The following is a 27,829-nucleotide window of genomic DNA, read 5'->3' as shown; positions in this document are numbered from 1 at the left end:
ACAATTTGTTTTGGTTTAATAACATGCAAAGTATTGTAGTATCTTCATTAAATATAAAATACATCTTGAAAGGCATTTCTCAGCAACACAGAAGGTCTGCTACAAGTGATTTTAGGAAGCTGTGTAAAAAGGGGAAGCAAAATAAATTGAAGATAAAAGAGCCATTCTCTTCTCAAATTCTATGAAACAAAATAAACACTTCCCAAATTAACACCATTAAAATAACTTGGTAACAGACCCAGATAATTAAACCTACAGATTTTACAAAGTTGTATATGAGATTACAGTGAAACTTCAGGTAGCTCTTAGAGAATTTCTGTTCTCAGCCAGATGAGCCTTTTAGTTTTATTTAATACTGGTGACTGAAGTTTTGAAAGTACGAGACTTCTCATACAACAAAATCAGTAATCACAGAGAGAACAGAAAGGATGGAATACTGTAGTTACCTGCAGCAGTCTACTGTCAGTGGGAAATGCATTGTTTGACTCTGCACCACGGCAGAGGTTTGCTTTCCTTACCTCTGGAGGAAATGAAACCAATCCATTCTGTATGAACGTAATACTGTTCAGTGATGAGGCTTCTTCCTCCAGGAAATCCAGTCCTTGTTCTCCTGGATGCATTCTCTGTTCTTTCCTCTTTTCTTTCTCATACAACACAGCATTAATACTGACAGAGAAAGAGGAAATTGCACTATGAAGCCTTTTCGTACCCATTATTTTTCTTACCACTAAATGATCACTAGAGAGAGGTTGCCTTGCAGTTGTTTGGATTGGTTTGTGAGGATTGCTTTTAACTGAGGAATGATACCCAGTTTTACAAGGCAGTTATCCAATTCTTGTGTATAAAACTCTGCTGGACCCCTGCTAGCAAGGAACTCGACGCGAGAACGTTTTTCTCCTGCCTTTTTCTTCACCTGCTCCCACATCCCTGTTTTAAAGTACTTTATTACGGACTTTTATTTTGCAAACATTTAGAGAGTAGTGTAGCTTAGTTCACAGGAGCTGAAGTCACACAGAATCCGCGCCGGTGTTCATTAGGGGCTCTGGGCGGGTGCGTGCGCGGCAGGAGGAGCCCTGGGCGCGGCACTCAGGGACAAATCCCCACGGCCGCGGGGTCCCTGCCCGGCCCCGCCCCCTGCCCGCGCAAGCCCCGCCCCCGGCCCCGCCCAGCAGCCGCGGGGAGGGCGGGGCCTCCCGCCGCCGCCGCTTCCGCCCCTCCCATTGGCGGCGGGGGCTGCGCGTGACCGGGCGGTGCGTGACGTAGGAGGAAGAAGCCGCCATTAGGGGCAGCGGGGCCGCGGCCGCCGGGCACGTTCGGTTGCCGTGTCCCTCTCCAGCCTCTGTCTCCGCGGCTTCGCCGGTGCCTCCCCATCCCCGCCGGCACTTCCCCCCCGCGGGCCCTCGTTCCGGTGGGCGGCGGCGGCGCCGCGGTGCGGCCCGTTGATGTGAGGCGCGGCTCGGCGGCGGGGCGCGGATGGCGGCGGGGGCCGGCGCGGCGGCCGGGGGCCGCAGCTTCTCTTTCAAGGTGGTGCTGCTCGGGGAGGGCTGCGTGGGCAAAACCTCGCTGGTGCTGCGCTACTGCGAGAACAAGTTCAACGATAAGCACATCACCACCCTGCAGGTGCGGGCCGGGCCGGGGGGCTGTGCTGTGTGGGGGTCCCGCTGTTGTTCTCCCCTCACCTTGCGCCTCTCCGCGCACCGCCGGCCGTGCCTGCTCTGCCGCCTCAGGGGCAGCCCGAGGCACTGCTCGCTCGCTCACGGTGCCTGTCCCCTGCCCGGTTTGCTGGAAGCCAGTTTTCTCTTTATTTTCACGCCTCAGATTCAAGCTTTCAGTATGTTTAGGCCTCGTTTCTACTCTGCATACTAACTGCTCCGTTTTTTCCAATTACGTATATGAATGTCTTCATTTGAATCGTGGAAAGTATGATGCAAAAGTAATGTTGTTATTGTAATCGTTGTTAGTGGACTGATGACTAAGTGTTTCATACGTGCTGCGTTTCTGTTAATCATGGTCTTCCTCGTGTTCTCAAATCCTAGCATTAGCACTATCTAAACGTTTCTGTTTAAGGGGAACAGCTTACACAAAATGGTTTATGAGATTAGGGCTTATGATTTAATAATGGGAAAGATTCTTAAAGCTGAACTGCTTGTCACGACAGCTCCCTGAGTTTTGGCTGGGTTCTCAGTAGTACTGTCTGTTGTTATAAAGAGCTACAAAGTGATGTTCCACACATGAAATGTGACAGGCTGCCTGCTGGAAAGTAATGGGTTTTTTTCATGGCCTACTAGTTAGTGATGGATGGCATGTGTGCCCTGGTACGAAATGAACTGCTTTTACTCTCTGTGGTCTCAGAAAACATGTCTTGAAGTTCTTTTTGTGAGTAGTATATTAAGTCTTTCAAGATCTCGCCTTGCATAGATGGGAGCCTTGATTCAATGTATGCCGCTCTTAATATTTCTTTTTTTAAATAAACAAACAAACCATGTCCCTTGGTGGACCAGTAGTGGGTTTTGAACTAATTTTGAATTTCCTGAGGTACAGAAGTAATAGCAGGTGGTGTTAAAAAGAAAAGAGTTTTAAGATAGCTATGTGCCATTCCCATGCATTTAGGGGAAGCTTATTGAATTGTGTATCTCAGAAGGAATTAATAGTTAAACTTTCCCCTAAAATGAAAGCAGCATTATAGATGCACTAGAAGCAGTACAGGAGATGTTTTATAAACAAATAACATAACTCCATTTTTGCTGTGAAGAGGTGAAAAGAACATGATTTAGACTTTGTCATCCTGTGTTCATACTCAGGTTTTGGGTTAAGCTGTTGGTGGGTTTGCTAGGCAAGATATTTATAGGAAGCTAGCTGAAGCTGTCATGCCACAATTGATGCTTGGTATGCCACAGAGGTACCTGGTAGCTTGTAGGAGTCAGAGGTGCAGCAGAAGTGCAGCGTTGAGCAAACAGTCAGTTAAAGTGCATCAAAATGGTCATGTGTAGCTGAATGCTCATATCCCGTGTTTTAAGAGTAGGTCCAAGTAAATTATGTGGTGATGCTTATGTTTGTTGTTTGGGTTTTTTTGTTCTTTAAATCTGTAGTGGAAAGCCTAAAATTATGAGCAAAAACTGGGTTGGAATACAGACTTGGGCCACAAATATCATAAAACACACTTTTAAATTGCTCCAAAATGCTGATAGGAAGTGTCTGTAGATAGCGTGGCTGCAGAGCTTTTGGTTTTGCCTGTCTGCAGAGGGGTGTGTTGAGGAGTGGAAGCACGTGCTTGCAGTTCCTACCGAGCTTTTGTTTCTCCACCGTAACCAGGTTTGTGGTTGCTGCCTGTGTCGTTTAACTGACTGCTCCTTGTTTATCAAGTTGTTTGCTTTTCCGTTCTGAGCCTCCTTAGCCACATGTGCATCTAACTGATGTATGTGTAAAATACAATGTCAATTGCTGTTGAATCTTACCGTGCATCATGTGTACTTGTTAAATATTATCTTTATTATTTTTATTTCCCTACATCTTACTGTTGTAGAAAAAAAAAATGAAGTGAGTTTTTCCGCTATCAAATTAAAAGATAGTTTAAAAATAAGATGAAGAGAAACTAGGGTATCTGATTAAGCAGTGAAGTAACATGTTTGCAAAGCATCCTTTGTTGATTTTTTTTTTTTTTGGGAGATAAAAGTCTTAATCTGATAAGGTTGCTTTGTTTCATGGCAACAGTTCAAAGTAATGCACCAAATTCCTTTTGTTCCAATAAAGTCAAAATTAGATAAATACTTTGCTCCTGGTCCAGCAGAGGAGTGACAATGGTGAATCATATGAAGAGATCACTAACTATTGAGACAAGAGGCTCTCCATCCACAATAACTTAAAAAAGAAATTATTGCATATTGTTTTCTTCCAGTATGTTTGCAACAAAAAAAAAGGGTGGTGAGACTGTAACCTTCTGGAAACTTCACCTAGTGATGTTACTCTACTGTGAAGTAATTCTTTTTATACCCAAATAGGTAAGCTTCTTTGGTGCTAGTAACAGAAGCCTTGGACTAAAAGGGAGCAGTTTCTCCTCCCTGCCTGCTCCCCTCTCTCAGTGCCAGTGGAGTGCACTGGAACCCCCTCTGATCTAGGGGGCTGCTGGGATGTGTTGCTGTAGTTGTGTTAGTATCAATCATGTACTTCAGTTGTTTATGACCTGCCTGTTGAAGTGAAGGTAGCTTCTGATTCACAGAAGAAAGCATCTACTTAGAGCATTGTGGAAAAGCTGATGAAGGAAAAGTAGGGAATTTTGCACACAATTAATATAATTCATGACCTGTGGGCAGACCTGGTGGGGCAGTTAAAATTGGTTCCCATTGTTTGAAATGCTGAAGTGCCCTCATCTTCATACAGTAATTATAAAGATATAAATTGATATCAAGTGAACTGTGCTGGAATTACTCTAATAATAAACCTGCTGTCAAACTATTGGGCTTTTTAATTTGGTAAATCCTTTTTATAATTTAATTACTCAGGAAAAATACAACTTCTGAATACTGCTCTCTTAAATGTGTGGAGGATTGCAGAGTATCCAACCCAGGAGAGCTGCTGATTGCTTTGATGGACTTGGCATAACCTGGAAAAGCTATCTTGGTTATCAGGATAGCTGAGGGGTGAGTGAAAGGCAGTGTAAGAAGTTCAGTGCTATGTGCAGTGTTTGTATGCCTGACCTGCTTCTGTTGAACATGAAGCACTCAAGGGCAGGTGCCACACACCTGCTTTTGTTCAGTGACTTTTGGGAGACTCTCTCCCAGCTGTGTCTTCCTTGTGTTCTACTCAAGCCCCTTTATCAGCTCCTGGCAGGGCCTGGTGGGCGTACAAAACTGAGGTCATAGAAGAAAATTAAAAGAACGAAAATATTTCCTACAGCCACATCAAAAGATTGGAATTTTAGCTCTTATAATTGCATTATTCTTTTCTAAGAGTCTAAGTATTTTTCAAACCAGTCATAAGACAGTAGAGTCGAAATACGAAGATTAGAAGCTTCAAAGAGTTGTTTGAAATTACTTATATTTGAATTAACCATGTTCCTGTGAGTTTTTGAAAGTCCTAGCAAAAATGAGCTGTCATAGTAATTAAAATAATATGGAGAATAGCTACTGATTGTAAATTGAGTCACAGCTCAGACTTGAGTACTTCTAGTACTCAATTCAGTAATTTTTTTGGAATTAGAGAAAATGTTGAAGCTTTTTCTATGTGTAATTACCTAATGCCCTGTAGGTAGTCAAAGGCTTGATTTTGAAACTTGACAAACTTTAAAATCCTGGCAACTGACTTTTTCTCTAAAGTATCTCAAAATAGAAGCTGAGACACTTGCTTATGTGTTGGGTTTTCCCAAATTTCTAAAAACTGCACATCCTGCTATTCTCTTTGTTGTTTTGGGGTTTTTTTGCTCCCTCACTAACCTCAGAATGGCTTGGGGAGGCTATATGTGAGTGGAAAGGTTAAAAGGTATTAGCTGATTTGTCTTTGGTGTGTTTGCCACTGTGGATGTAAAAATGTTTTATTGATAGTAAATGCACCAAACTTACCCATACCTACTAATTCATGGGCAGAGCCTGCTAACTGGATTCTTCAAGTATATGAACAAAATAAAGAAGAATGAAGAATTAAATCTGTAGTATAGTATTGATGGCTTCCTCCAGCATGTTCACAAAGCTTTCTGCTCATTACTAAACGTGACTGCTTCAAATACAAAGTTCCAATCTTGTTATCAGACAAACCTGCTTGTTATCAGGGTATCTGATAGAGGATACTGTCTCTCCTTTTTTGATTATGGGCCTCAGACTTTAGATAGACTAAAACTTAATCATTACAAATTCATCAAATTTTAATATGAGAGCAAGTATGATAGCCCAATGGTAAATGCCCTTGCCGCAGTCTTCTGTGGTTATGGATGTTTTTGCAGTACAAAAAAGCATGCATGTAGGAGTATTTTAGTGCTGGGCTATATAAAAAATGAAAATCTATATCTAAGTGATAAAAGACAGTATTCCTAGCAAAAGCTGTAGTACCTGAAGGACAGGTTATACTGAAGCAAAACTTACCTAGGTAGACAAACCTACTTTAGTTTTTGCTCTGTCAGATAGGAGATTTACTTGTGATATTAACTGGGTTGTTGTCTAAAGGTACAATGATATATCTTTATGGACACTGAGTTCTCTGTGTTTTTAAATATAAATCCCCTTTCTGTGAAAATTTTTCTGCTCAGAAATTGATTCTCAAACACTTGTGTAGAATTCACATCAACTAAGCAGGTTTGGATTGTTGGTATTATGACAAAAGCAAACATTGCTCAGATGAGCTTTTCCTTTGAGATTTGCAGTAGAATATTGAGTACTATAGTACAGCAGATCAATAAAATATTGTCAGGTAAGCTTGATTCATTGTGCCTACAATAGCTTCTCTCCCTGTGGCCCAAGTGTTGGTGAATTAAAACTTCTGATGTTACCTCCAAGCTTCTGGCTTTTAAACTGTGGTGTAACACAACAAGTGATGACTACTGATGAGTTAATCCTCAGGGACAGCTGTTTGAAAGCCATCAACTACCTTCTCTAGAGTTTTTAATTAAAGAATGAAAAGTTTTCTGATGTTGAAGATTTGTTACTCTTCTTTTAAGCTGTTTTTTACAGGTTGCTTAGAGGGCCAAATCCATTAGTTGTGCTGTCTGGAAGTTTTCCAGACTTTTGACATTACAGTGAGTCTCCTCACTGTAAGACTGAGAGGGTAGTGTAGTGTTAATGCTTTAGGTATGTAAAACACAAGGGTTGTAGTGATCAGTTCTTTGCTATCTGTTCTTGCAAAGTGTTTTTCTTCTGGTTTGTTCTCTCTCTCTTTGTTCTTTTTATCAGGCTTTGTGGAAAGGTTTGGGGGAAGGTACAACTTAAAGATGGGAAGGATTTTTTTAATCATCTCATCTTGGGTCCAGGGAAGTAGCTGAAGAGCAGGAGCTGCTCTAGCAACTGAATGTTGAGTGACTTTAACATAGGCAGCACTCCAGAAAGAGACTTTGACAGTGGTTTAGGCTGGTGTGCAGCTGTGAACTGCTGGCATCTCCTGTGTGCATTTCTGGTTGCTTGTTTAGTTAAGCAGCAAGCTGGTTCAAGCAGCTCATCTGGCCCATGACACTTTCCACACATGTGACTCGATGCTGTGGCTGGTCAGTGCTCGTACAGAGAGCTCCTCTGGAGCTACTGCAATCCAGCCTAAGATAATCTGTGATGAATGTGTCATAAAATACCACTGAGTACTTGTTTGAACCCAAATGCAAACTGAGGTAAAACTGAAATGAAAACTCACTATAATTTAAGGCAGAAGAAAAAAGTTAGCCCTTGGTGACTGAATAACATGTTACTGCTAGTCTTCAGAAGGGGGAGAGCAAGTTCCTAATGCATCAACACCTTGAGACCCTGTTCTGGTCCATCAAACTTGTGTTAAATTATGTTCCCTTTTTAGCCATCAAATTACAGACCTGGTAACAGAGGTGGTTCATGTAAGTTTGGAGGAAACTAGACCTACTCAAGTTACTGAAATTAAATTAACCTTGCAATGTGCTGTGGTCCTGTAAAATATTTCCAGAAGTTAAAGTAGTAGAATTCTAAAGCAGCTTTTATGCTTATTCTGAGGCTTCTCAGCTCAAACAAATAAAAATACAGAACCAAAAAACAGATGAGGGTGAGTTGTAGGCTCACTTCAGCAAAAAAGGGAAAAGTTACAGACAAGGAAACTTGTGAAATACTCATGTTCCAAGATATTTAGTGTTAAAATAAAACAATTGTTTATGGTTCTAGTATCTTAGTCATAGTGAACTACTTTGCATAATTCCTACAGCTTAAAAATTCTGTTAGGCTTGTTCCTACCTGAACTTCACAGATTCTTGTGAAATGCTTTGAGTTCAGCTTAGACTTATCAGTGTTGTGAGTTCAGAGTCTTTCCACACAGCTCATCCTTCCCAAATTATTCAGAACAACTGCAAAGAGATGTAGTAAATGATTAGCCTAACTCAAATTTATTTAGAATAGACTTCTGGCAAACTACAGTGAAATTACTAACTGGCTTAATATTGACTTAGCCTTCTTGCTTAGACTTTTTTGATCTGGAAATTTGTCTTTTATTGATTCTGATGCTTTATTAATTATTTTCAAGTCAAATTATGTGTTTGGTGCATAAAACTTAACTCTAATCTGTTTTGCTTTCCAGGCATCTTTTCTTACGAAGAAATTAAATATTGGTGGAAAAAGAGTAAACCTTGCAATATGGGTACGTTTCTATTTTTTTTATTTCTTAGCTAATTGGAATGTTTTTCTGAAAAAAAAAAAGATACTTGGGCTTACTATATCACAAGTGTTAAGCACTTCTGAATAAAGTATTTGGAGTTCTTTGAAGTACTGTTTGCTTTGTCTTAAATGCTAACAAGTGTATTTTAAATGCAGGATACAGCTGGGCAAGAAAGATTCCATGCATTGGGGCCTATCTACTACAGGGACTCTAATGGCGCTATTCTAGTATATGATATAACAGATGAAGACTCTTTTCAAAAGGTACTGGGCAGCTTTTACATCTCAGCTGTGAACTGCTTGAAAGATAATCTGTGATATGTGTAAACAGAACTCTTCTGTTTTCAGCAATATATATAATATTTGCAAATGTAGATCATGTAATGTAAGTATACAGTTTATTAGTATTGTTTTGAAGACTGCCTTCCCTGCTATCAGGTTATTCAAAGAACACCAAAACATTACCTCAGTTTCTTGGAGCACAGTGCAAATAATGCCAAAGTTGTGAGTTTGAGCCCTCTATGGGCCATTCATTCAACAATTGCACTTCATGATACTTTTGGATCCCCTCCAAGTCAAAATAATCTGTGATGTAGCTGTGCAAGTTACCTGTGACATAAACCTGGACTGTAGCTGTGCAAGTTACCTGTAAACATAAACATGGACTGTTGTCATGGTATGTCATACTGGTCTTTAGTGTATAAACCAAATTACTAAAAGATACTAAGTGGCATGACCTTTTACAGATCTGAGAACTTTGAATTGCAATATGTGATAGTGGAGCCATTACTTCCTCTGTGATAAGTTATTTGTTGTCAAATCCTCATCAAAATGTGTAATTTGATGGCTAGTTATTTTATGGCTCTATTAGTTGATCAGTTTGATCAGGTGAGTTTTTTCCACCCTGTGTTACTCTGTGCTACCACTCTATAGGATTTTTCAGCTGAAAACTGGTGACACTCTTTTAAGCAAGTTTGTCTCTGATTTTCAGCAAAACTAGTCAGACTTCTGTGTAGAGAGAAGTGAAAAAGTGTGGTTGCATGGGCAGGGCTTGGGTTAGCAGTGATGGAAATAGTGTAAGGGTACAGATCCACAACAGTTTATCTAATTTAAATAGTCTGGTGTAGAGCAAGTAAAGCACTTGTGCTAGCAGTTCAACATTTGTGGCCACCTGCAGAATGATGGTGACTTGTGGGTGCTACTTCAACTTGTGCCTTTTCATGCTGAGTCCTACATAGTAAAACCCTGTGATACCAAAACATTTAAATGTGCAGAAAAAGAGGGAAAGCTGATTTACAGAAGTTATTGCAGAAGTACTACTGGATCATGTAGCTTAACTTATTTTTAGATTCTTGAAGTGATTGCCTCTCTTCACAATTATTCCCTTAAAATAGCAGTTCCTAAGTCAATGCAGTGATCATACCACTTTCAAACTTTTCATGACAACAGATTTGTTAACAGATACCTTACCATCAGCTGACTCAATGCTTGTCCCATTTGTTTTCTCATGAAATAAATATCTGTTATAATCTAACCTGAAAAACTTACTTTAGGTGCCTCTACCTCTAAAGTACCGTTTGTGGTCTGTCAGTAAGTGCCTGTTGATAAAAGATCTCATGTCTGACCTAAAGTGGCCCATGCAGTGAACTTGCTCTATTGAGTGTGGTGAGTTATATTTTTGGAGTAATTGAACCATTTTATCTAAGTAATTTGCTCTTAATTTCACCTCTGAAATAAAACCTGCTGAACAAGGGCCATATGTAGCAATCTAAATAATATTTTCTCATCTGTGTTGCTCTAAACATTTTTGCTTTAAGTTTAGAGTAGATGGTTAATGAAGGAAATGGAATGGTTCCACACTGCCTAAGATAATAGCATATTGAGTGAAAACAAACTCACCTCTGTTCTTTTTGCAGGTAAAAAACTGGGTTAAGGAATTAAGAAAAATGTTGGGAAATGAAATCTGTTTATGTATAGTAGGTAAGTCTTTTTCAACATGACTGAAGTGGAAACATCTCTTGATCAATAGTATCTTCCAAATGCTGCTTTGACAGCTTGTGCATGTGAAGGGGTGAAGGTTATGTTAGATATTTAAAATTAAACTGGAGCTAGAAGTCTCAGATCACATGGAGGAAAATAAGAGTTTGATTGAAAAAAATAACCTGTTTAATTATACACTATTAGAAGTGCATGGTACCAATACCTGCAGACTGTAGTTTAACAAAAAATGTACATTTTCCTTCTTTCAAGTACTCAAACTCATGGCTTTTTTTCAGTGGCATAGACTAGGTGCTTGTCTGTTTTGATAATTAAGTGCTTGCAGGTTGGAGTGAGTCTTAAAGATTGGAAATTTTAATGCAAATGGAATGCAACAGAAGTGCTGGGTTTGGATTTAAATCTGATCTAATTATTAAAACACTTCCATGACGTTACATATGTGGACATTCTACAAAAATTACCTCTGCAGCACGTGGAAGGCACTAATAAATCACAAAAAAGTGCAAAAGGCTGAATTGGGTGGAGGCATTTAGCTGTCCTGATCTCTCTACAGAACTAGCACCTTATAGCATGTAAATGCTTGGTGAAAGGAGATTCTCAAATCATAGTGTTCTTGAAAGTGAGACCTGGGTAAGAGCTGCTCTTACTGGGACTTTATTGAGAAAATAGAGTACCATGGTTACATGTCTGCTTTCTTTTTGGGTAATTTTAGAGTACAAAGACTTAAAAGATTAACTTGTTTCCAACAGGTAACAAAATAGACTTGGAAAAAGAGAGACACGTTTCAGTGCAAGAAGCAGAAATGTAAGTCACACCTATTACTAACAGAAACAGTCATTGCAGAATTATGCTGGAGTAATAAACTCGTGATGCTGTTAACATAGCAGCCAGCTAGGCACTGCTGGCTTATGCCTGCCAGTTGTTGAGTGTTCTGTTAGTGTCTGAGTCACAGGGTGTCCTGGCTGGCCAAACTGTAGTTTGAGAGTTGTTTGTGATTAAAGTCAACATTTACAGTTTAAATCCCTTTCTAGACATGAAGTTTTCTTAATTTCAACTAGTGTGCTGCATCAGTTGTGGCAGTTTTAAACACAACTCATTTTTTTGTATTAAATAAGCCTGTGTGGATTAACTTTGAGGTCAGAATAAAACCTCTTGTGGTCGTCTTATTCCTTCATGTAAAGTGGCTTAGAAAGATTGAGTCCTTTACTACAATGAGGCTCCATATCTTAATTTCTACAGGTATGCTGAATCTGTTGGAGCAAAACATTATCATACGTCAGCTAAACAGAACAAAGGAATTGAAGAACTGTTTCTTGACCTTTGCAAAAGTAAGTATTATTATTAGTATATTATGTAGTTTGTTGGTAAGGAGTTGATTCATAAAATGCTTCAGGCTTCAGAAATGTGTTTCAGGCCATATAGAAAGTTTGAGTGTTAAGTGCTACTTGCAACTGACTTCATTTCAGTCTATTCCAAACCACTTGTGTTCTGTAACAGCTCTGGAAGCTTCATGTATGGATGCTCACAATACTGCAGATTCATGCTCTGCTCCAAAAATGTCTTGGTCTTTTGTTGGAGCACTGACTGCTGTTCTACTTACCACACATAAATAGTAACCCAAATCAAACTTCATATTCCTGGTCTCACCACTGCTTGCTTTAAATCCTCTGTTTCATACTCTTTCAAAAATTTTCTTAAATTATGTCAATTACAAATCATAAACTCAAAGCTCTAACAATGGAGATTTTATGCAGAAATCTCAACAAATGGTAAAGATCATGGTATGTGGGATGAAAATCCAGCATAAGCAAATCATCCTATTAGTTGTATTTATGAGATAAAAGAATTTAAGGAAGAGGTCTTGTGCATTTCCAAAGAGGTAGTTGCTTGGGGTATTTGGGGGGGTGGAGTTTCTTGTTTGTTTGGTTGGGGTTTTTTTAACAGTGTTACTGATATAGGTGTGTAAATCTAGCTTTTCAAGTCACTACCTCCAGGACACCTGAGGATCACTATGGTCTCCCTTAGGTACCAGGAGCTCATGTATGTTGGGTGCTTTAGAAAACAGATTTAATATGTTCTTGCTGTTATTCCATGTGATACCTGAGTACTTAGTTCTGCATAACAAATAGGAGAACCACTCTTGCTGAACTTTTCTTTCTGTGCATATAGTTCAGAGAGATTAAAATAGCAGAGTCTTAATGTAAAAGTACAATGGAATGTCATCTAATACACATCTTTCTTTACAGGAATGATAGAAACTGCTCAAGTGGATGAAAGAGCAAGAGGCAATGGCTCCAGTCAGTCAGGAACAGCAAGGCGAGGTGTACAGATCATTGATGATGAGCCACAAGTACAGAGCAGCGGAGGGTGCTGTTCTTCTGGATAATTATAAAACTGTGCATCACTGCCCTCTCAATATGAAGACTGCCATATTCCAAGTCACACATTCTTTACCAATGGAGTAATAGAATTAACAGTATTTAAAAATAATCACATGTAACACTGCAGAGACCTTAAGTGCTAAACTAGTGGCGTCTGTGACCAGAGAATTGGCGTTTTCTACAGTGGTTAACAAAGCAATTACCAATGGCCTTTTTACATATTTTTCTTTAATGAGGAATAATATGCATGTAGAAAAGACCTACTTAAAGGCTTCATTTATATTCTTTTAAATCAGATCATTATTTAATAACTTATATACATTGTTGTTGGAATGGTATACGTTTTTGCAGCTCTTTGTACTTTGTGGTAGATGGAATTGTATCACTTCTAAAATGCAAGTTGATTTTTTTTTTTTAAATTAGCAGATATCTGAATTAATATTTTTGCAGGGCCTCTACAAGCCTATAACTCAACTACTTTGATATATTCTGTTCATCTGTATGCCAAGCTGATAAAATACATTGTAAATTACATATTAAATATTTTATCTGCTTTTACAGTTGCAGGTGCAGAAATATGTACATCAGTCTTGTCTGTGATCGTGAAGTGAATAAGTCAGTGAAAGATGCAAGCTTTTCATGTGCACTGTTAAATTGCTCATTCTAGTCCCCTACCTAAAAACAGCTTTGTTTTGGGTACATCCATAGCTACAGCAATTCTTTAATCCATTTCGGGCAAGCAGCAGTATTTAGAGCATCCCCTTACTGGAAGAGAATGCTTCTGTAAACTGCTGTTTAACATTGAGGTGTTTGACTTGCAGCTAAAACAGTTGGTGCATGCACATACCTTGCCTCTGCAGTTACTTTGTTCTCTCAGAAGATCCCCAGAAAGTCAAAGCAACCATCTGTCTGGTAGCCAGTAAACCAGATGCATGGGAAACTCTTTAGCTGCTCTAATAGATTTGTTTCCAAAGACAGCATTATAAACTATTCATGAGCATATTTTTCTTCCCTGTAGGGCTTGAGTGAACAATTAATTGACATTAACTAGAACTTCTAATTTGGAGTGATTAAATTGAAGGTGTGAAACTTGCCAGATGTAGCTGTAACTAAGGGGATTCTAGGCAGAATTGAACTTATTCCTGACTTGCTCTTTCTCTTGTAAAGTGTTTTGAAAAAGCCCATTTAAGTTTCAGGAGGAGGATTTTCTGAAAAAAAAAGTGTGAACTACTTTCACAAAAAACCACAAGTGGTGGTAGCTGAAATTTCGAAATGTTTTGTGCTCTGACTTTTTTTACTTAAGTTGTCATGCTTGGAAAAACAGTAAAGGTGATGTCTATGACAAAGTAGAATATCTTTGGCCTTCCTTTTTCTGAAAGGTAGATTTAGTATTGCATATGAATGCACTGAATGGCGTGGGTATGTTCTGATAGACAAAAAAGTAGTAGTAATGAATTAGTCTGTGTAAGATGTGTGCTGTCTTCAATCTGATTTTTATTTTCTCTGAAATACTAGAGGGCTTTGATACAGACTGATCCTCGTGCATTTTCTCCTTTCCTGCCTTAACTAGTGTAGATACTTTTTCTTAGACCACCATTGCTGTGCTCTTCTGACGTGTTTGTGTGCATGATGGAGAAAGGTGGTCTGTTCCTGGTAGTGAAGATCAAGTTTCTTGGCTGTGCAGAGCTTTGATGTGAACCTAAAATCTGTGATTATATGTGTCAACATGTAGCAACACTGTTACCTTTCACATATCCAACAACAGTGAGCTCTGACAAAGTTGAAAACCAGATCAGTTTGGTCTAACACTGGTATCTGACAATCAGCCTTGTGATACAATATATGAAGAGTGAAATTGTCAAGTCTTGATGTTCAAAAATGGAATTGCCTCAGAATAGGAGTTTGTTTTTTTTATTCAAATTTAATTTTTTCTATCTCTGCAAATAAAACCCTGAACAGCCCAACTTCAACTAGACATAGATACATTCTACACACTGCTTCAACTTTCTGCCTGCAGCTAAGGAGTTTTTTAGTGTATTGTGTGGTAGGGGCATCCCATGTGACTTCTGTCAATTACAAAACTAATGAAGGCATGTTGATGCTAGCTCTTAAGTCTCTTATAGAATTAAAACTATTACTACTGAAAACTTAGGTGGGGATAAAGAGGTCTACAATTTTGCAATATTAAAAAGGTTCTGGTTGCTATTAGTGAAATATTTTTAAAATTCTCAAGTTACTTTTCTTACTTAAGCTACAACATAAATATTCACTGGAAACCTTCCTGTCTAAGCTGTGGTTTGGTTGGACTTGATTTATGAAACTTAAAACCTGTGTTTGCAGGGTATCATTGTATAACTGGATGAAAGTATAGCTTTGTGAAGTCAGGGAAGCTGGTTGAAGACTAGACAGAAGTTGAAAACATGAATTGTTTGGACTCATTTACATAGGACTTCAACTATTCATTGTTAGCAGACAAAATACAACAGTTCCAGGAGAAAGCATCTTTGTCAAAGATACCAAGAGTGTTCTTTGCACTTGATATACAGAAAAGCACAAATAGCTTGGTTTGCTATATTTGAGCAGAATCTTACTCAAGTAACCTGGTAACTAGTATGTGAGTTGTTTTTCAAGAGTCTTGAATCTTGCATTTGATCTAGATTGCCTGGTTTGTACGTCTGAAGGAGAACTGTTTTCTTGTTGCTGATTTCTGTGGCTGTAAACAAGTAAGCTATTTTTCATTCTTCTGAGAAGTGAAAGAGAAGAGGCTGCCTGTCTTTGGGAAGTACCTCTGTTGTGGGGCAGATAGCCAGACACCCACTATAGCATGTGCAAATCAACACTGAGCACACTTCCTCAGGGTGTATCTTGACAGAGATTACTCACATACATACTAAAATAAAATGTAACTTTGTACAATACCTTTCTAAAACAACTTCTAAGTGCTTGCTCACAGTCTTGATGCTGCTACTATGAATACATGAGCTGCCTATGAAACTTTATCCCTTGCTGAAATAAAATCCAACAAGCCAAAGTCCAACAGCTTTAATGTAGCAGTATGTCTCTCTGCTGGTTGTTATTTATGGACACTGTATACTGCACTTAGACTTTACTTCAGAAGCTATAAAAGATGGGATAGACCAATTCAGACAAGGACACACAAATTCAGATGTATCATATTTGGATATGACTGTAACTAGCTGCAAAGACTGGGAGAGATGGCTTCATCTGGCTAGCAGTGGTCTTGCACATGATTCCAGAATGGAGGTATCCAATGGCCAGATTACCTGTATGAGATGGTCTTTTGACGCAGTCAAGTAATTTAGTGTTGCCTTGATTATATTACATGCTTTCCTTCAGTGTTCACATATTTTGTGGACAGGTATTTTTGCATTCTACCACATAGAAAACTGCCTGCAGTTCTTAAAGAACTTAGTGATTAAATTTTTACTTTAGTTTCCAAACAAGATGAAAAAGACTTTGCAAAAAGGTATGAATTATGGAAAGTAGTTAGATCTCAAATGGAGTTCTCAAAAAATGCTGGATGCTGTCAAACTGAAAAAATGTAAAAATGCAGGTCAGGAATCTCCATAAGCTGAAAGCAGTTAAGTGATATGAATAGAAGAGTATGGGAATAAGAGTTGGAGCCAGCCACATCCCATTTTTCTGCTTTTAGTGGAATGAAAAGGAGAAGTAGGAAAAAAAAGCAATGTTGGAAAAACTGAGGTTGGTGGTGGTAGGCTGCTGAGTAAGACGCCGAGTTAACCTTTTCTTTGAGTCACTAGAGAGTCTCAGGAATGGCAATATCGTACTCAGGACTTCTGATAGCACTTCTTGGGTTGTTCCTACTTCTGTGAAATACTGTTATTCCTTCATTAAAGAGAATGCAACTAACTTTGAGCAGGCTTTCAGGCACAATACTAACCTGCTTGAATATGCTAATTTATTAACTATTACATTTCACTGACTTTGTTCATCTTAGTCTGCATCATATCCTAGGAGTTTTTCTTGAGAAGTTGGGAAGTACATCATGCCATGAGGATAACTTTCACTGCAGTTGTGTCAAGGAGTTGCAGATGATGACCAAGATCCTTTGCACTACTTGCTGTGCAAGCTCAACAAGGTCCCCAAACTAGCTCACTAGCTCTTAACAGTGCTAGGCACTTGCTTCTGATATTCTTTGGAGGATTCTGCTCAACACCAGGTTTTTCCTTCCATACAGGCAAGCCTGTGCATCTCAATGATGTAGCTGTCTAATAAATTTAGGCTTTTTCTATCAAATAACAATGTATACTCTTTGCTGTATTGAGCAGAATGAGATGGAGATGATTTTGAGAGTTGTGGAGAATATGGAATGTTTCTTGTCTTGAGATGGCTTGAAAAGTGAGAGTCCATGAAAAATTCAACATTATAACAAAGTATTATTCTGCCCAAGATAACGGAAAATAGTTTGGCTCAGATAAATTTTTGCTGTAATATGTTCAAAATGATAAATTGCTCTACTTCTAAAGTGAAAACTTATTTCAAGCTGATCTCTCTAGTCTTAATTTTTTTTTAGGTTTACTTAACTTGGCCAAAGCCTTAAATTGAGTGCCATTTATACAGCCGTAAACTAAACTTTGATTGTTGGGAAGAACAGCATACTTGTTCATATTCCACTGGCCAGTTTAGATCTAAGATTGTGTTTATTCAATACCAGGTTGTTAAAAGATAGATTAAAACTATTTTTTCAGTCTATTTCCACTGCTTTGTGCATTCAGGCAAGTAACATGGGTGTGATGCAGCTGCAGGGTCACTGTGAAAAGGGGACTTCTCTTTCTTTTTCTGCTTCTTGGCTGCATTGATCTGTGTTGCTAAATTCCTCCTACAGGAAACAGTGCTGTGCAAGAAAGGAAGTGCACGTTTGCTCCTTGCTTCTCTAGCTCCTGTAGACAGTGATAGGCACTATAGCAGTAATACCCAGTACCTCTCACTTTGATGACCCTTTTTTTCCCTCAAATGGAGCTTTTCTTACATCTTGACAAATCATTCTTTTTGTGTATCTAGTCTCACTGATCCCTTCAAAGGATTTTAATACTTTATTGTCATTTACCTAAAAGATGTTTAATTTGAAAGCATGACAAGGAAGGATAATGAGTAGCAATTTTGCAGCAGTCTTCCCTGACAATTGGCCATATCCCATCTCTAAAACAACGAAGAGAGAATATTCAAAGTTTAATAGTGAGTCCTTGCTCTGTATCTGACTCCTGATTCTTGAATATTAGAAGTGACTTATGAGAAATCTCAGTTGAGAGGATTTGAGAGAGCAAGGACTTCCTCATCAGATGCAAATTATTGATACCATGTGACAGATTCAAACTCATGGTTTTTTTGAACTGTTGAAATTGTTAAATTGCAGGTCCTTCTTCAAGTTAACCATCACTCCATTCTGAAAAGTCAACAAATTTGGGACTTGCAGTGGAAGAGAACAAGTATTTTCTTTTTCAGAACAGGAAACTTTAAACTGACTAGTCAGGCCTGTTTTAGTAAAAAGAGAAAAACCATTTGATACCTAAATCTTTAAGTGCTGTCAGTGCTATTTGATCATACAGGCATTATAATCATTGTCTGACTAGATTTTTCTCATCAGATAAGCTCATTAAGCTTATCAGTCATACTCAAATAGAAGCAAAACATTAGCAGGGCAAATCCAATGCTGAAAAGGATGCAGCATTTTTAAAGTTGAGTAACTTAACATTGTCAAATGTTACAAGAATAATCTATTTGGCATTTGTGGATAAAAGAAATTTTGTTAAAACATACTAAAAATATCTTGCAGAGGCTTCATGAATGTTAACTTTCCCAGTGCATTTCTGGAGTTCTTAAATACATCTTGATGTATTTTATATACCAGTGCATTTACAAGAAGATAGTCCTGTGATAAATTAATGCCAAATGGTCAATTAACTATAAAAACAAGGATTCTTTTGTTATGACTGCTGCTTGATCAATGCTCATATTGAAAGTGAAAATGCATGGAAATGGATCAATAGGGGGGAAAAAGTGTACTGAAAATCAATGCAGAAAGAAAATATTGTCACTTCTTACATTTACAGAATGTTACAGAATTTGAAATTTGATGATAGTGTATAATAAAGTGGCACTGAAAGTTATTGGAAATTGTGGGCAGTGACTGAGACCAGAGGTTTTTTTATATATATATATTTCTGAACTCACCTGAGCATGATGTGTCAAAAGATGGCTTTAAGGTGTTAAACCAGGCTCACTGAGGTTACTGTAAATTATCCTGGCATATACCCCAGAGACTGTAGTGTGAGCATATCCCAGTAAAATAAAGCTTTGACTCTCAACACTGGTCTTTGGCATCTCAGAACAGAGGAAGGAGCAGTTGCTGTTGAACCACATTTATGTTTAATACTAGCCTCAGGGATGCTGCCTCTGTGCAGCAAAACAAAGTCAAACATGGAACCAAGGCTAGGGTGGGGATTTTCCACCAGATGTAACGTGCTGCTGTCCTGTCTCCACCATGAGTGCTCGTTCATGCTTCCCTAGTGAAAACTGCTAGCTGGCTGATGCTGTGGATTTGAACTGGGTGGACATTGTGAGTGAGAACAGCAAGCAACAGGAAAAGCACAGCAAGATGACAGCAATCGGCATGTTTCTGCTTTTGCTGTTCTTAGCCCTTTTGCTTGCAGTTCTAAGAAGTCAGCAATGCTATCCTACTATCTTCTTGTCACAGAATCACTGAATGGGTCAGGTTGGAAGGGACCACAGTGGGTCATCTGGTCCAACCTCCCTGCTCAAACAGGATCATCCTAGAGTACATTACAGGGAATTGTCCAGGCAGTTCTTTAGTATCTCCAGTAAGGGAGTCTCCACAACCTCTCTCAAAAAAGGTGTATTTTCTAGTAAGTGGGAGCTTTTTTGTTGTTGTTCAAGAAACTAAAATCCAGAGTTTTTTAGAGTAAATGTAAGTCCTTCACAATTTGTTTTTCAAAATATGTCAGCATTTCTCTAAAGGAGCTATATTAAGTGGTGAAGAGCAAGTGTACTACTTGTAGTTACACCCTGCAATCAGAGTCCTAGGGTGAATATTTCAAATAGCAAGAGGCAGCACAGTATCTGATATACCTCTGAAGTCCATCTACTTTCCCACTGTTTTGTGATGTAGAGTAATTGCAAAACAATCCTCAGCTGTAAGCTGTGTCCATCCTGAAGTTGGATTGGGGCTTAAAATGGCTCCAATCAATGGCCTGCAAGGAATCCTTTCAGCATGTGAATACTGCAGTGTTTAGCACTATGTGCACCTTTTCTTTTTCAGATACTTAGGGATTTCAGCCTGTATGGGAAATGAAGTGATCTCTGAAGATGATAATGGTAGCAAATTAAGATCAAGAAGTAAACATTGACTGCCCTTACACTAAAACAATTGTTCTCTTACTTCTCTGCTCTTTCCAGGAAATGTTGTTTGTTGCTATTATGATGTATATGTAGAAGTGACCCGTGCTGCATTCCTAGCTCTGGCAATACTGGTGTGCCAGTGGCAAACAACAGATCAGTTTCTGTTTAGTCATCGCTGTCGGAAAGCTTCCAGCTACCCTCTGTGGAGGCTGATGCAATCATGAATTTCTCCTTGCATGACAAATGCAGAGCATTCATGTTAGTATCTGCTCTGCTTCTTTTGTATTTACAAGCCCCACAGTTTTATACCCCACTGAGAGAAAAAAGCTATTGTAACGTGATGGTCGGTTACACCAACCACAATGTTTTCTTATGTGACAACATAAGAAAACATTTCTATATGTTTTGGGTTGATTCATATTCTGGAATTGTATTGATACACTGATAAAAAAATCAAGTTCACAAACACAAACTCAGTGCTGTGCTTAAGGATATTCAAAATGTGATGCTGCAAATGCTTCAAGAAATCTCATCACCCAGCATACATGCCTTCATGTCTTGTTACATCTCCATGCCTTCACACTGTAAATACAAATAAATACCACTGGGGTATGGCATTTCCTTACTTTTAATTTTGGTCTATGTATACTTAGTTTATCTCTGTTCTTGTCTAACCTTGTTGCAGAAGGTAGCTAAGCATGGAACAGTGCTCTATCTGCATGCTCTACTTGTTCAGGTTAGTGGGCTTTTTATGTTTTCTTTGAGGAACAGGTTAGAAAGGCTATCCTATCTTTATCTCTCAGTTTCTGCTTTGAGGTAGAAACAATTGGTAAGTAGAGAAGGTCCTAAGTGGTCCCAGAGGCTACATTTTCTGGCAAATAAATTAGGCCAGAGTGCATAAGGAGCTCTGGCCTTGAGAGCAGATGGCACAATGCAGCTTTAATCCAGGTGCTTTAGTCCTCTTCTGCCCTTTAAATCATATTTACATGCTGCCAGCTTGCAGTGGCTGTGCTGTCCCCAACCCCATCTCTATGTATTAGCCTGAGAAGCCGTAAGTGGTATGGTCCATAATTACATAAAAGAGCAAACTAATAATAAAATGCAAAGGCTGACTCTACCCCAGGGGCTTTCTTGGTTGACCTGTATGGATGTGGTCAGGGACTGACTTCTTTTCTGCTCTCCTAATTGTGGAATAGAATGGGAGGAATTTTTAAAAATCTTTTCCTCTTGCATGGGGAAAATAAGAGCATTTCACAGCTAAATCCTTGGATATTTCATTTATTGTCTACAGTACAACTAATGCTGAGGAAGGGTACCTCTTAAAATATGAGGAACTTGAAAAGCCTAGTCTGCAGCTCTTTCCTGGGTGACGTGCTGCATCCAGGACAGCACCCCATTTACTATCTCATTGTGGTCTGTGGTAAACTGGAATAGCCTAGAAAAATTGTGGGTTGCATCTGTCCATGCGAGGCTTGGAATACATCCATTTCCTATGAGGAGAAATAAAGATCAAAGGGAAAGATATTTTTGGTACTGTTTTTCTTTGTTCCTCTGCTGAGGAGTTGTTTGTACAAATTAAGCCTGTGATGGAAGGACTTGACAGAACCCGCACTTGTCTTGTGTGGGCCAGGTTTTCATGTGCTTGAGCATGTGGGCAGCTGACACTTCTGAATACAGGAAAGTATCTTGGAACTCTGCTGAAATAGCTGTGTGAACAACAACAATAGCAGCTGCTGCAGCTTTTGGCACAGCAGTAATAGCTATGCTTGCAGCTGTGACAGCAACAGAAACCACGGGAAAGCCAGGAACACTCTGGCTGCACACTCAGTGCTGGCTGCTGTGCTGTGACCACCTTTTATGTGACAGAAGTGTTAGAGCAGATGGTTAATTAAAATCCAACAAAGAGTGGGCCCCCAGGCTACAGATACCCTCCTCCTTAGACTCCCATCTGTGTAGGGTGTGAAAGGTTGGACTTCAGCACAGAGCTACAGAGTGTCCCATTGTTTCCTTAAGGGGCTTATGGAGGAGGGAGAGGGAACTGCTAGCACCATGTCAGCCCATGGAACTTGCTGTTGTGTATCATTCAGGTTTGCAAAGTACAATAATGTAACTCACCAATAATGTAGGCTGGGAAGCAGCCTTGCACAAAGGTATCTGAGTGTCAAAAACTCTGCACAACAAATCAATCTTGAGCCAGAAAATAAAGCCATCCTGGGCTCCATCAGGAAGAACACTGCCAGCAAGGTGAGGGGTGATGATACTTCCTCAGCCCTCATGAGAGAGTTCTGGAATGCTGGGTCTAGTGCTGGATTCCCTGGTAGAATGGAGACACTGACAGCCTGGAGTGAGACCTGTGAAGGGCAATCAAAGGCAATTAGGAGACTGGACCATCTGTCATACAAAGAGATGCTGACAGATGTGAGACTGTTGTCTCTAGAAGGCTCAGAGGATCTTTTCAATATCTAAATATAGATTATGAGAGGAAGTAAAGAAGGCACTGGTATCTTTAGTGGTATTCAATGACAAAATGGACCCAAACCAAAATACAAGAAATTCCATTTAAGCATAAGAAAAACCTTTGGCATTCCAAAAGCAACCAAACACTGATGAAAGAGCTGGACCGAGGAGGCTGTGGTTATGTATATTCTTGAAGATTCTCAAACCTCAAACTTTATAAAGCTCTGAGCAATCATTTGGGGTTTGCTCTGGGCAGAAGGGTTGGATTAGATGAACTCTAAAGATTCCTGCCAACTTCAACCTTTCAGCAGTCCTTTGACAGAGCAGCCTGATAACAAAGAGAAATTTTGCTCAAGTAACAATATACACATTGTTATACAATGAAAATTTGCTACAAGGGAGAAGGCCCAAGATGGATGTCTAGAAGATTGGGTAAGTAGCTAGAAGATGGTCATATATATCTCATGGAGTAGATTGGTCTGTGGGACTGATTTATCTGAAACATACTGGCCTTCTTGACACTGAGGTAATGGTGACTGGCACGCTGAGAGCAGCACAAATGGGATTTATCTTTTAATTTTTTACTTAGTTGACAGCTCCAGGAACGTCAGCTTGAGGAAAAAGCCTTTCACACAACTTGTGCGCAAATTTTACAAATAATAGGCAAAGTCTAGCACTGAGCTGACTTGACAGAAGCAGGACCTTTGGCAGTGAGTGAGAGTGGGTGGTAATTGCCCTCAAAATGAATAATGGCATTTTATCTTGGGCCCTGTAGAAGGGTGGGAGTGGGTAGATGAACAGGAGGAATTAAGATGAGAGGGCTAAAATAATATGGGCTGGATGAATGACTAAAACATTCTGCAGAAGTCTGGATGTATCAAAATGGCGTGGGTCACTGTCAGCAAATAGAATGTTACAAGAGAAAATATTTAGCTGTGTGGATAGATGGGGAAAGCTGTGATTTAGTGCTGTTGTACTAGAAAATGCCAGCAAGGGAGTTGGGTAAAGCATGTAAAGACAGAGTTCAGAGAGTTCTCTAAGACTAAGGATCAACCAAGCTGTGGGCCCTGGAGACATATGGTTATTGATATTGAAGAGAGAGATGACTGCCAAGAGAATCTGGAAGAAAATAAAACCATTTTGTCTGTTAGCTATCTGCAATGATAAAAAGAGATTTTAATTTGGATCAGAATTAATGGCTATGGCAGAAATATGGCAATGAGTCATGAGATAAATATGTATTTATTGACACAATTTCCTACAAAGAAACAAAGGCTTTGATTCAATATGCTAATGATCAAGTTCAAGAGACAGGAGAACTAGAAACTGGCAATCATGCTAGTAAAGAGAGCAGACCTCAAGGAGTCATTGTAGACTGTGGCTTGACTAACAGAGTTGAAATCTGAATCTCAATTTTGAGCTTCTCCTAGGAAAGAAACCTTGACAAAGCGGTTTCATTGAAGAGGCAGAATGAGGGGATGCAATGGAACCAATCAAAGGAAGTCCTTAGTGTTCATTGCAAATTTCAGGGAGGTTAGAGATGAAAAGGAAGTGCAGAGGGAACAGGTTTGCAGATGGTGTGAAAGTAATGTATGGTTATATTGCAAGGAGTAAGAAATAAAGGGTAGGAAAAGGAAAGGATGAAAAGGAACACATGGGATACCAAGTGTTCCAACCAAATGAGATTAAACCAATATGGAAGATAGGTAAAACACTTGCACCCCTCAAAGCAATTAATTTATGGTGATGTGTGATGCATTTTTAGTGTAGCCTTCTCCCTTGTACTCATCATGACATTAAGTTGTGTTCTTAAACAAAAGGACCCCCAAAGTTAAGGTGTCCGTTTTTGCTACACTTTCCAGACCTAGAGATTACTACAAGAACTTGTGATCTGTGTTTTTATTCAATTTTCTCATCTTTATGCATGTTTATATACAGAGAGTCACAACAGGCTTTTCCAGCTTTGAAGCAGATCAGTATTTGTCTTGAAATTTGGAAATCTGGTTTTCCAAGGTAAGTAGGGTATGAGTATTAATCTAACTAAATGGGGTTTTAATTCAAAAAGTCAGAAGGGAATTATAATGCCACTTTATGACAGAAATAAAACCCCCCAACCAACCCACTCCAAAACTCAAATTACCTTTGCTCCTTCAGAGAAGCAAATCACTTCCCTGCACACATCTTGTTTGTCTGTTTCAAATAAACACAATTTGGGGATATACTGTTTGCTCAAAATGTTTTATGATATTGTTGGAATATAACCAATGTGTTAAAAACCATCTTTATTATGTTTCAGACATTATGTGAAAGCCAATTTTTTAAAAGTAATACCACACATAATATACTTTTCCAGATAAAGAAGACCAATCAAAATCCATTGACTTTTGCAGAATTCTTTCAGGCTTTATAAATTTGTACACGTATGAAAGCTGAATATTTGCTAAGATGGATGAGATTGTAATTAAGATCTACATTTGTCCCTTGATGTGTTGAATGCCTTATGTGTTAAAAACTACCATATTGAAAGCAGTGTATTTTTCACTAACATTAAAGATCTGGTATACGAGTATTGAGGCAGCTTAGTAGTGCCTGTGGGTGCTGTGACATTGAGACCTTACAGAACCTTTCAGTACCTAAAGGGGGTCTGCAAGATAGCTGGAGAGAGACTGTTTGCAAGGGAATGGAACAGTAAGACAAGGGGGAACGGCTTCAAGCAGGCAGAGGGTGTGTTCAGAACAGATATTAGAGAGAAATTCTTCGCTGTGTGGGTGGTGAGGTGCTGGGACGAGTTGTAAAGAGGAGTTCTGGATGTCCATCCCTGGCAGTGCTCAAGGCCAGGCTGGATGGGGCTTTGAGCAACCTGGTCCAGTGGAAGGTGTCCCTGGCCATGAGAGGGTTGGAACTAGATGATGTTTAAGGTCCCTTCCAACCCAAACTATTCTATGATTCTGTGACTGGACAACAGCGTAAAGAGAAAGAAAATAGTTTGAGAGAGTATGATGTGTGCTTTATATCAACTATATAACGTTGCTCAAATTACAACTGCAATCTCAGGGAGCTCTGAAAAAGGGTGAGAGTGGAAAAAAGAAAAAAAAAATAAATAAAAAGAGCAACAATCCCCTTTCCTCCTCGCCGCGCTGTGGAGCGGTCACCGCTGCCCCGGCGGCCGCGGGGCCCGCGGCTGCACACTGGGCAACCTCCCGGAGGGCTGCGGCCGGGACAGGGATTCAACAGGAGCGACGGGACCGCGGCCACCGTCGGGAACAGCACAGCGCAGCCAGCCCTCGCTCCCTGTCCCGGGCTGCAACCTGTAGCACAGCGCAGCCCCAGCCCTCGCTCCCTGTCCCGGGCCGCAGCCTTTGGCATGGCATGGCACGGCACGGCACGGCACGGCACAGCACAGCGCCAGCCCTCGCTCCCTGTCCCGGCCGCAGGCTGTGACACAGCACAGCGCAGCCCCAGCCCTCGCTCCCTGTCCCGGCCGCAGCCTTTGGCACAGCACGGCACAGCCCCAGCCGTCGCTCCCTGTCCCGGCCGCAGCCTGTGACACAGCACAGCGCAGCCCCAGCCCTCGCTCCCTGTCCCGGCCGCAGTCTGTGACACAGCGCAGCCCCAGCCCTCGCTCCCTGTCCCGGCCGCAGTCTGTGACACAGCACAGCCCCAGCCCTCGCTCCCTGTCCCGGCCGCAGCCTTTCCCGGGCCTGGGCCCCGCGCCGTGCGCATGCGCGGCTCGCAGCAGTGACGCTGTTGTTGTGGCGCGGCGGGGAAGCACGTGAGGAGTGCGACGTCACCATAAACACTCGTGGGCAACATGGCGGCGCCGCCGAGCGGCAAGGTAACGGGGGCGGGTGGTGGCGGGGCCGGCGGCGGGGCCGGCCTGTCCCCCCGCGGGACGCGCCGTGTCGGGCGCTGGGTCGTCCCAGCTGGCGGGAGTCGCGGGGCAGGGGGTGTTGGGCCGCTGAATGGCCGGGCGCCTTTTCCCCTGCCTGTGGGTGTCGCCTCTCGGGGCCGCGTCTCCGGGTGCCGTCCTGGCCCCGGGCGGACCCAGCCGGGCGCTGGCAGCGGCCGCGGACCCTCTGCGCCGGAGGCGGTCGCGGCCTCGGGCGGGCCTCGGGCCCTTCCCGCACCTGCCGGCCGGGCAGCGCCCCGCGCCTCCGCGGCAGCTCGGCCCCGGCCCCGGGGTGGCGGGAGGCCGCTCTCCGCAGCGGGGGCAGCCCCGCGGCCGCGCTGGCTCCCGCCTGAGGCTGAGGAACGCCGCTTGTCCCGTCTACGTGTCCGAGCGTCCCGGAGGCGCTCAGGGACGGTAGCGGCCTTTTCCCCGGCCTGCGCGCTGGTAGCGTGTGGGAAGCTGCCCCCGGCGTGCGTACAAAGCCCTGTCAGTCCCATAGTTTAGTAGTTTAAAAATTTTGGTGCGCCGCGGATTCTTGCCGAGCGTTCCGGAGCGAAACATTATTGCTTGACAGGGACTGAGCTCGCACGAGGGGGAGGTACAAGCAACACCCACCGTTTCCCTCCGCCCCCGCCAACACATACGAATTGTGTCCGTATTGGTTTTTCTGTAAAAATAGTTTTATTTCATTACTCTTTCTTATGAAAGCGTTGCTTTGCAGCGCGGTGTTCTCGAGCACGTGGATCCTTTCTTTAGGATTGAAAATCTCGGTGCGGTGTCCGATTGTATGTAGCAGCCATGGTGAGCGTGTGATAGTGTGCGGTTTCACTGTTCCAGCCCGGGCCAGAAGATGATGGTTTCAGTTCACGCTGATCTCGGCGCAAGAGCACACCCGTAATTAGCCACGTCTGCGCTTCCCCGCGGGTGCTGAGGAGTGCCCTTCGCTATAGCACCAAAATTCCGTCCGGGTGTTGAAAGCAGATCCGTTTCAACCAGAATTGTTGGAGCAGGCAATTTGTGCAGCTCGATTTTTTTTAAAAATGTTCTTTACTGCTGTTAGGTGTGTAAATATAAAGATAGCCGTAGTGTTCTCCCAGCTGTTTCTAGCTATGCACATCCACTTTTTATGTATACAGAAAAGTTCCTTTTTTAGTTGTACCCATTTTAATATCAATACAGAAGTTTATTGGATGAAGGGAAATATTTTAATTTTTCTGGTAAATATTTAAATATTTTAATTTTTCAGGTTGTTTTTGGTTTTCCACTTAGGCTTTTATCAGGATCTTCTTCAGGATGTCTCTCGTGAAAGCAGCTGTATTGTGATGGATTATATGAGATGCTAGAATGATTGTGGATCAGTTGTTTATAAATTTGCTGTGTATTCATTGTTCCTTTCCAAGAGCCAT

General features: G+C 41.0%; 2 protein-coding genes across 2 annotated transcripts in view; both read left to right on the top strand.

The window, feature by feature from the left end:
* The first annotated feature begins 1,288 nt into the window (after positions 1–1,288).
* RAB21 (RAB21, member RAS oncogene family) lies at positions 1,289–14,149 on the top strand. Its single transcript, XM_058022466.1, has 7 exons — positions 1,289–1,620; positions 8,224–8,283; positions 8,457–8,564; positions 10,217–10,280; positions 11,048–11,102; positions 11,538–11,626; positions 12,545–14,149. Exons 1-7 carry the CDS (start codon positions 1,474–1,476, stop codon positions 12,682–12,684), a joined length of 663 nt encoding a protein of 220 aa, XP_057878449.1. The 5' UTR covers positions 1,289–1,473; the 3' UTR covers positions 12,685–14,149.
* Positions 14,150–26,291: 12,142 nt separating this feature from the next.
* TBC1D15 (TBC1 domain family member 15) overlaps positions 26,292–27,829 on the top strand; it is a 35,769-nt gene continuing 34,231 nt past the window's right edge. Inside the window, exon 1 of the mRNA XM_058023364.1 lies at positions 26,292–26,369. Within this exon, the coding sequence (XP_057879347.1) occupies positions 26,346–26,369 (24 nt within the window). The 5' untranslated portion in view covers positions 26,292–26,345. The remainder of the gene's footprint in view (positions 26,370–27,829) is intronic.

This window comes from Melospiza georgiana, chromosome 4, assembly GCF_028018845.1.
Source record: "Melospiza georgiana isolate bMelGeo1 chromosome 4, bMelGeo1.pri, whole genome shotgun sequence".
NCBI classification, from domain to species: Eukaryota; Metazoa; Chordata; class Aves; order Passeriformes; family Passerellidae; genus Melospiza; species Melospiza georgiana.
Note: the sequence above shows the minus strand (reverse complement) of the source record. Positions and strands in the feature narration are given on the sequence as shown.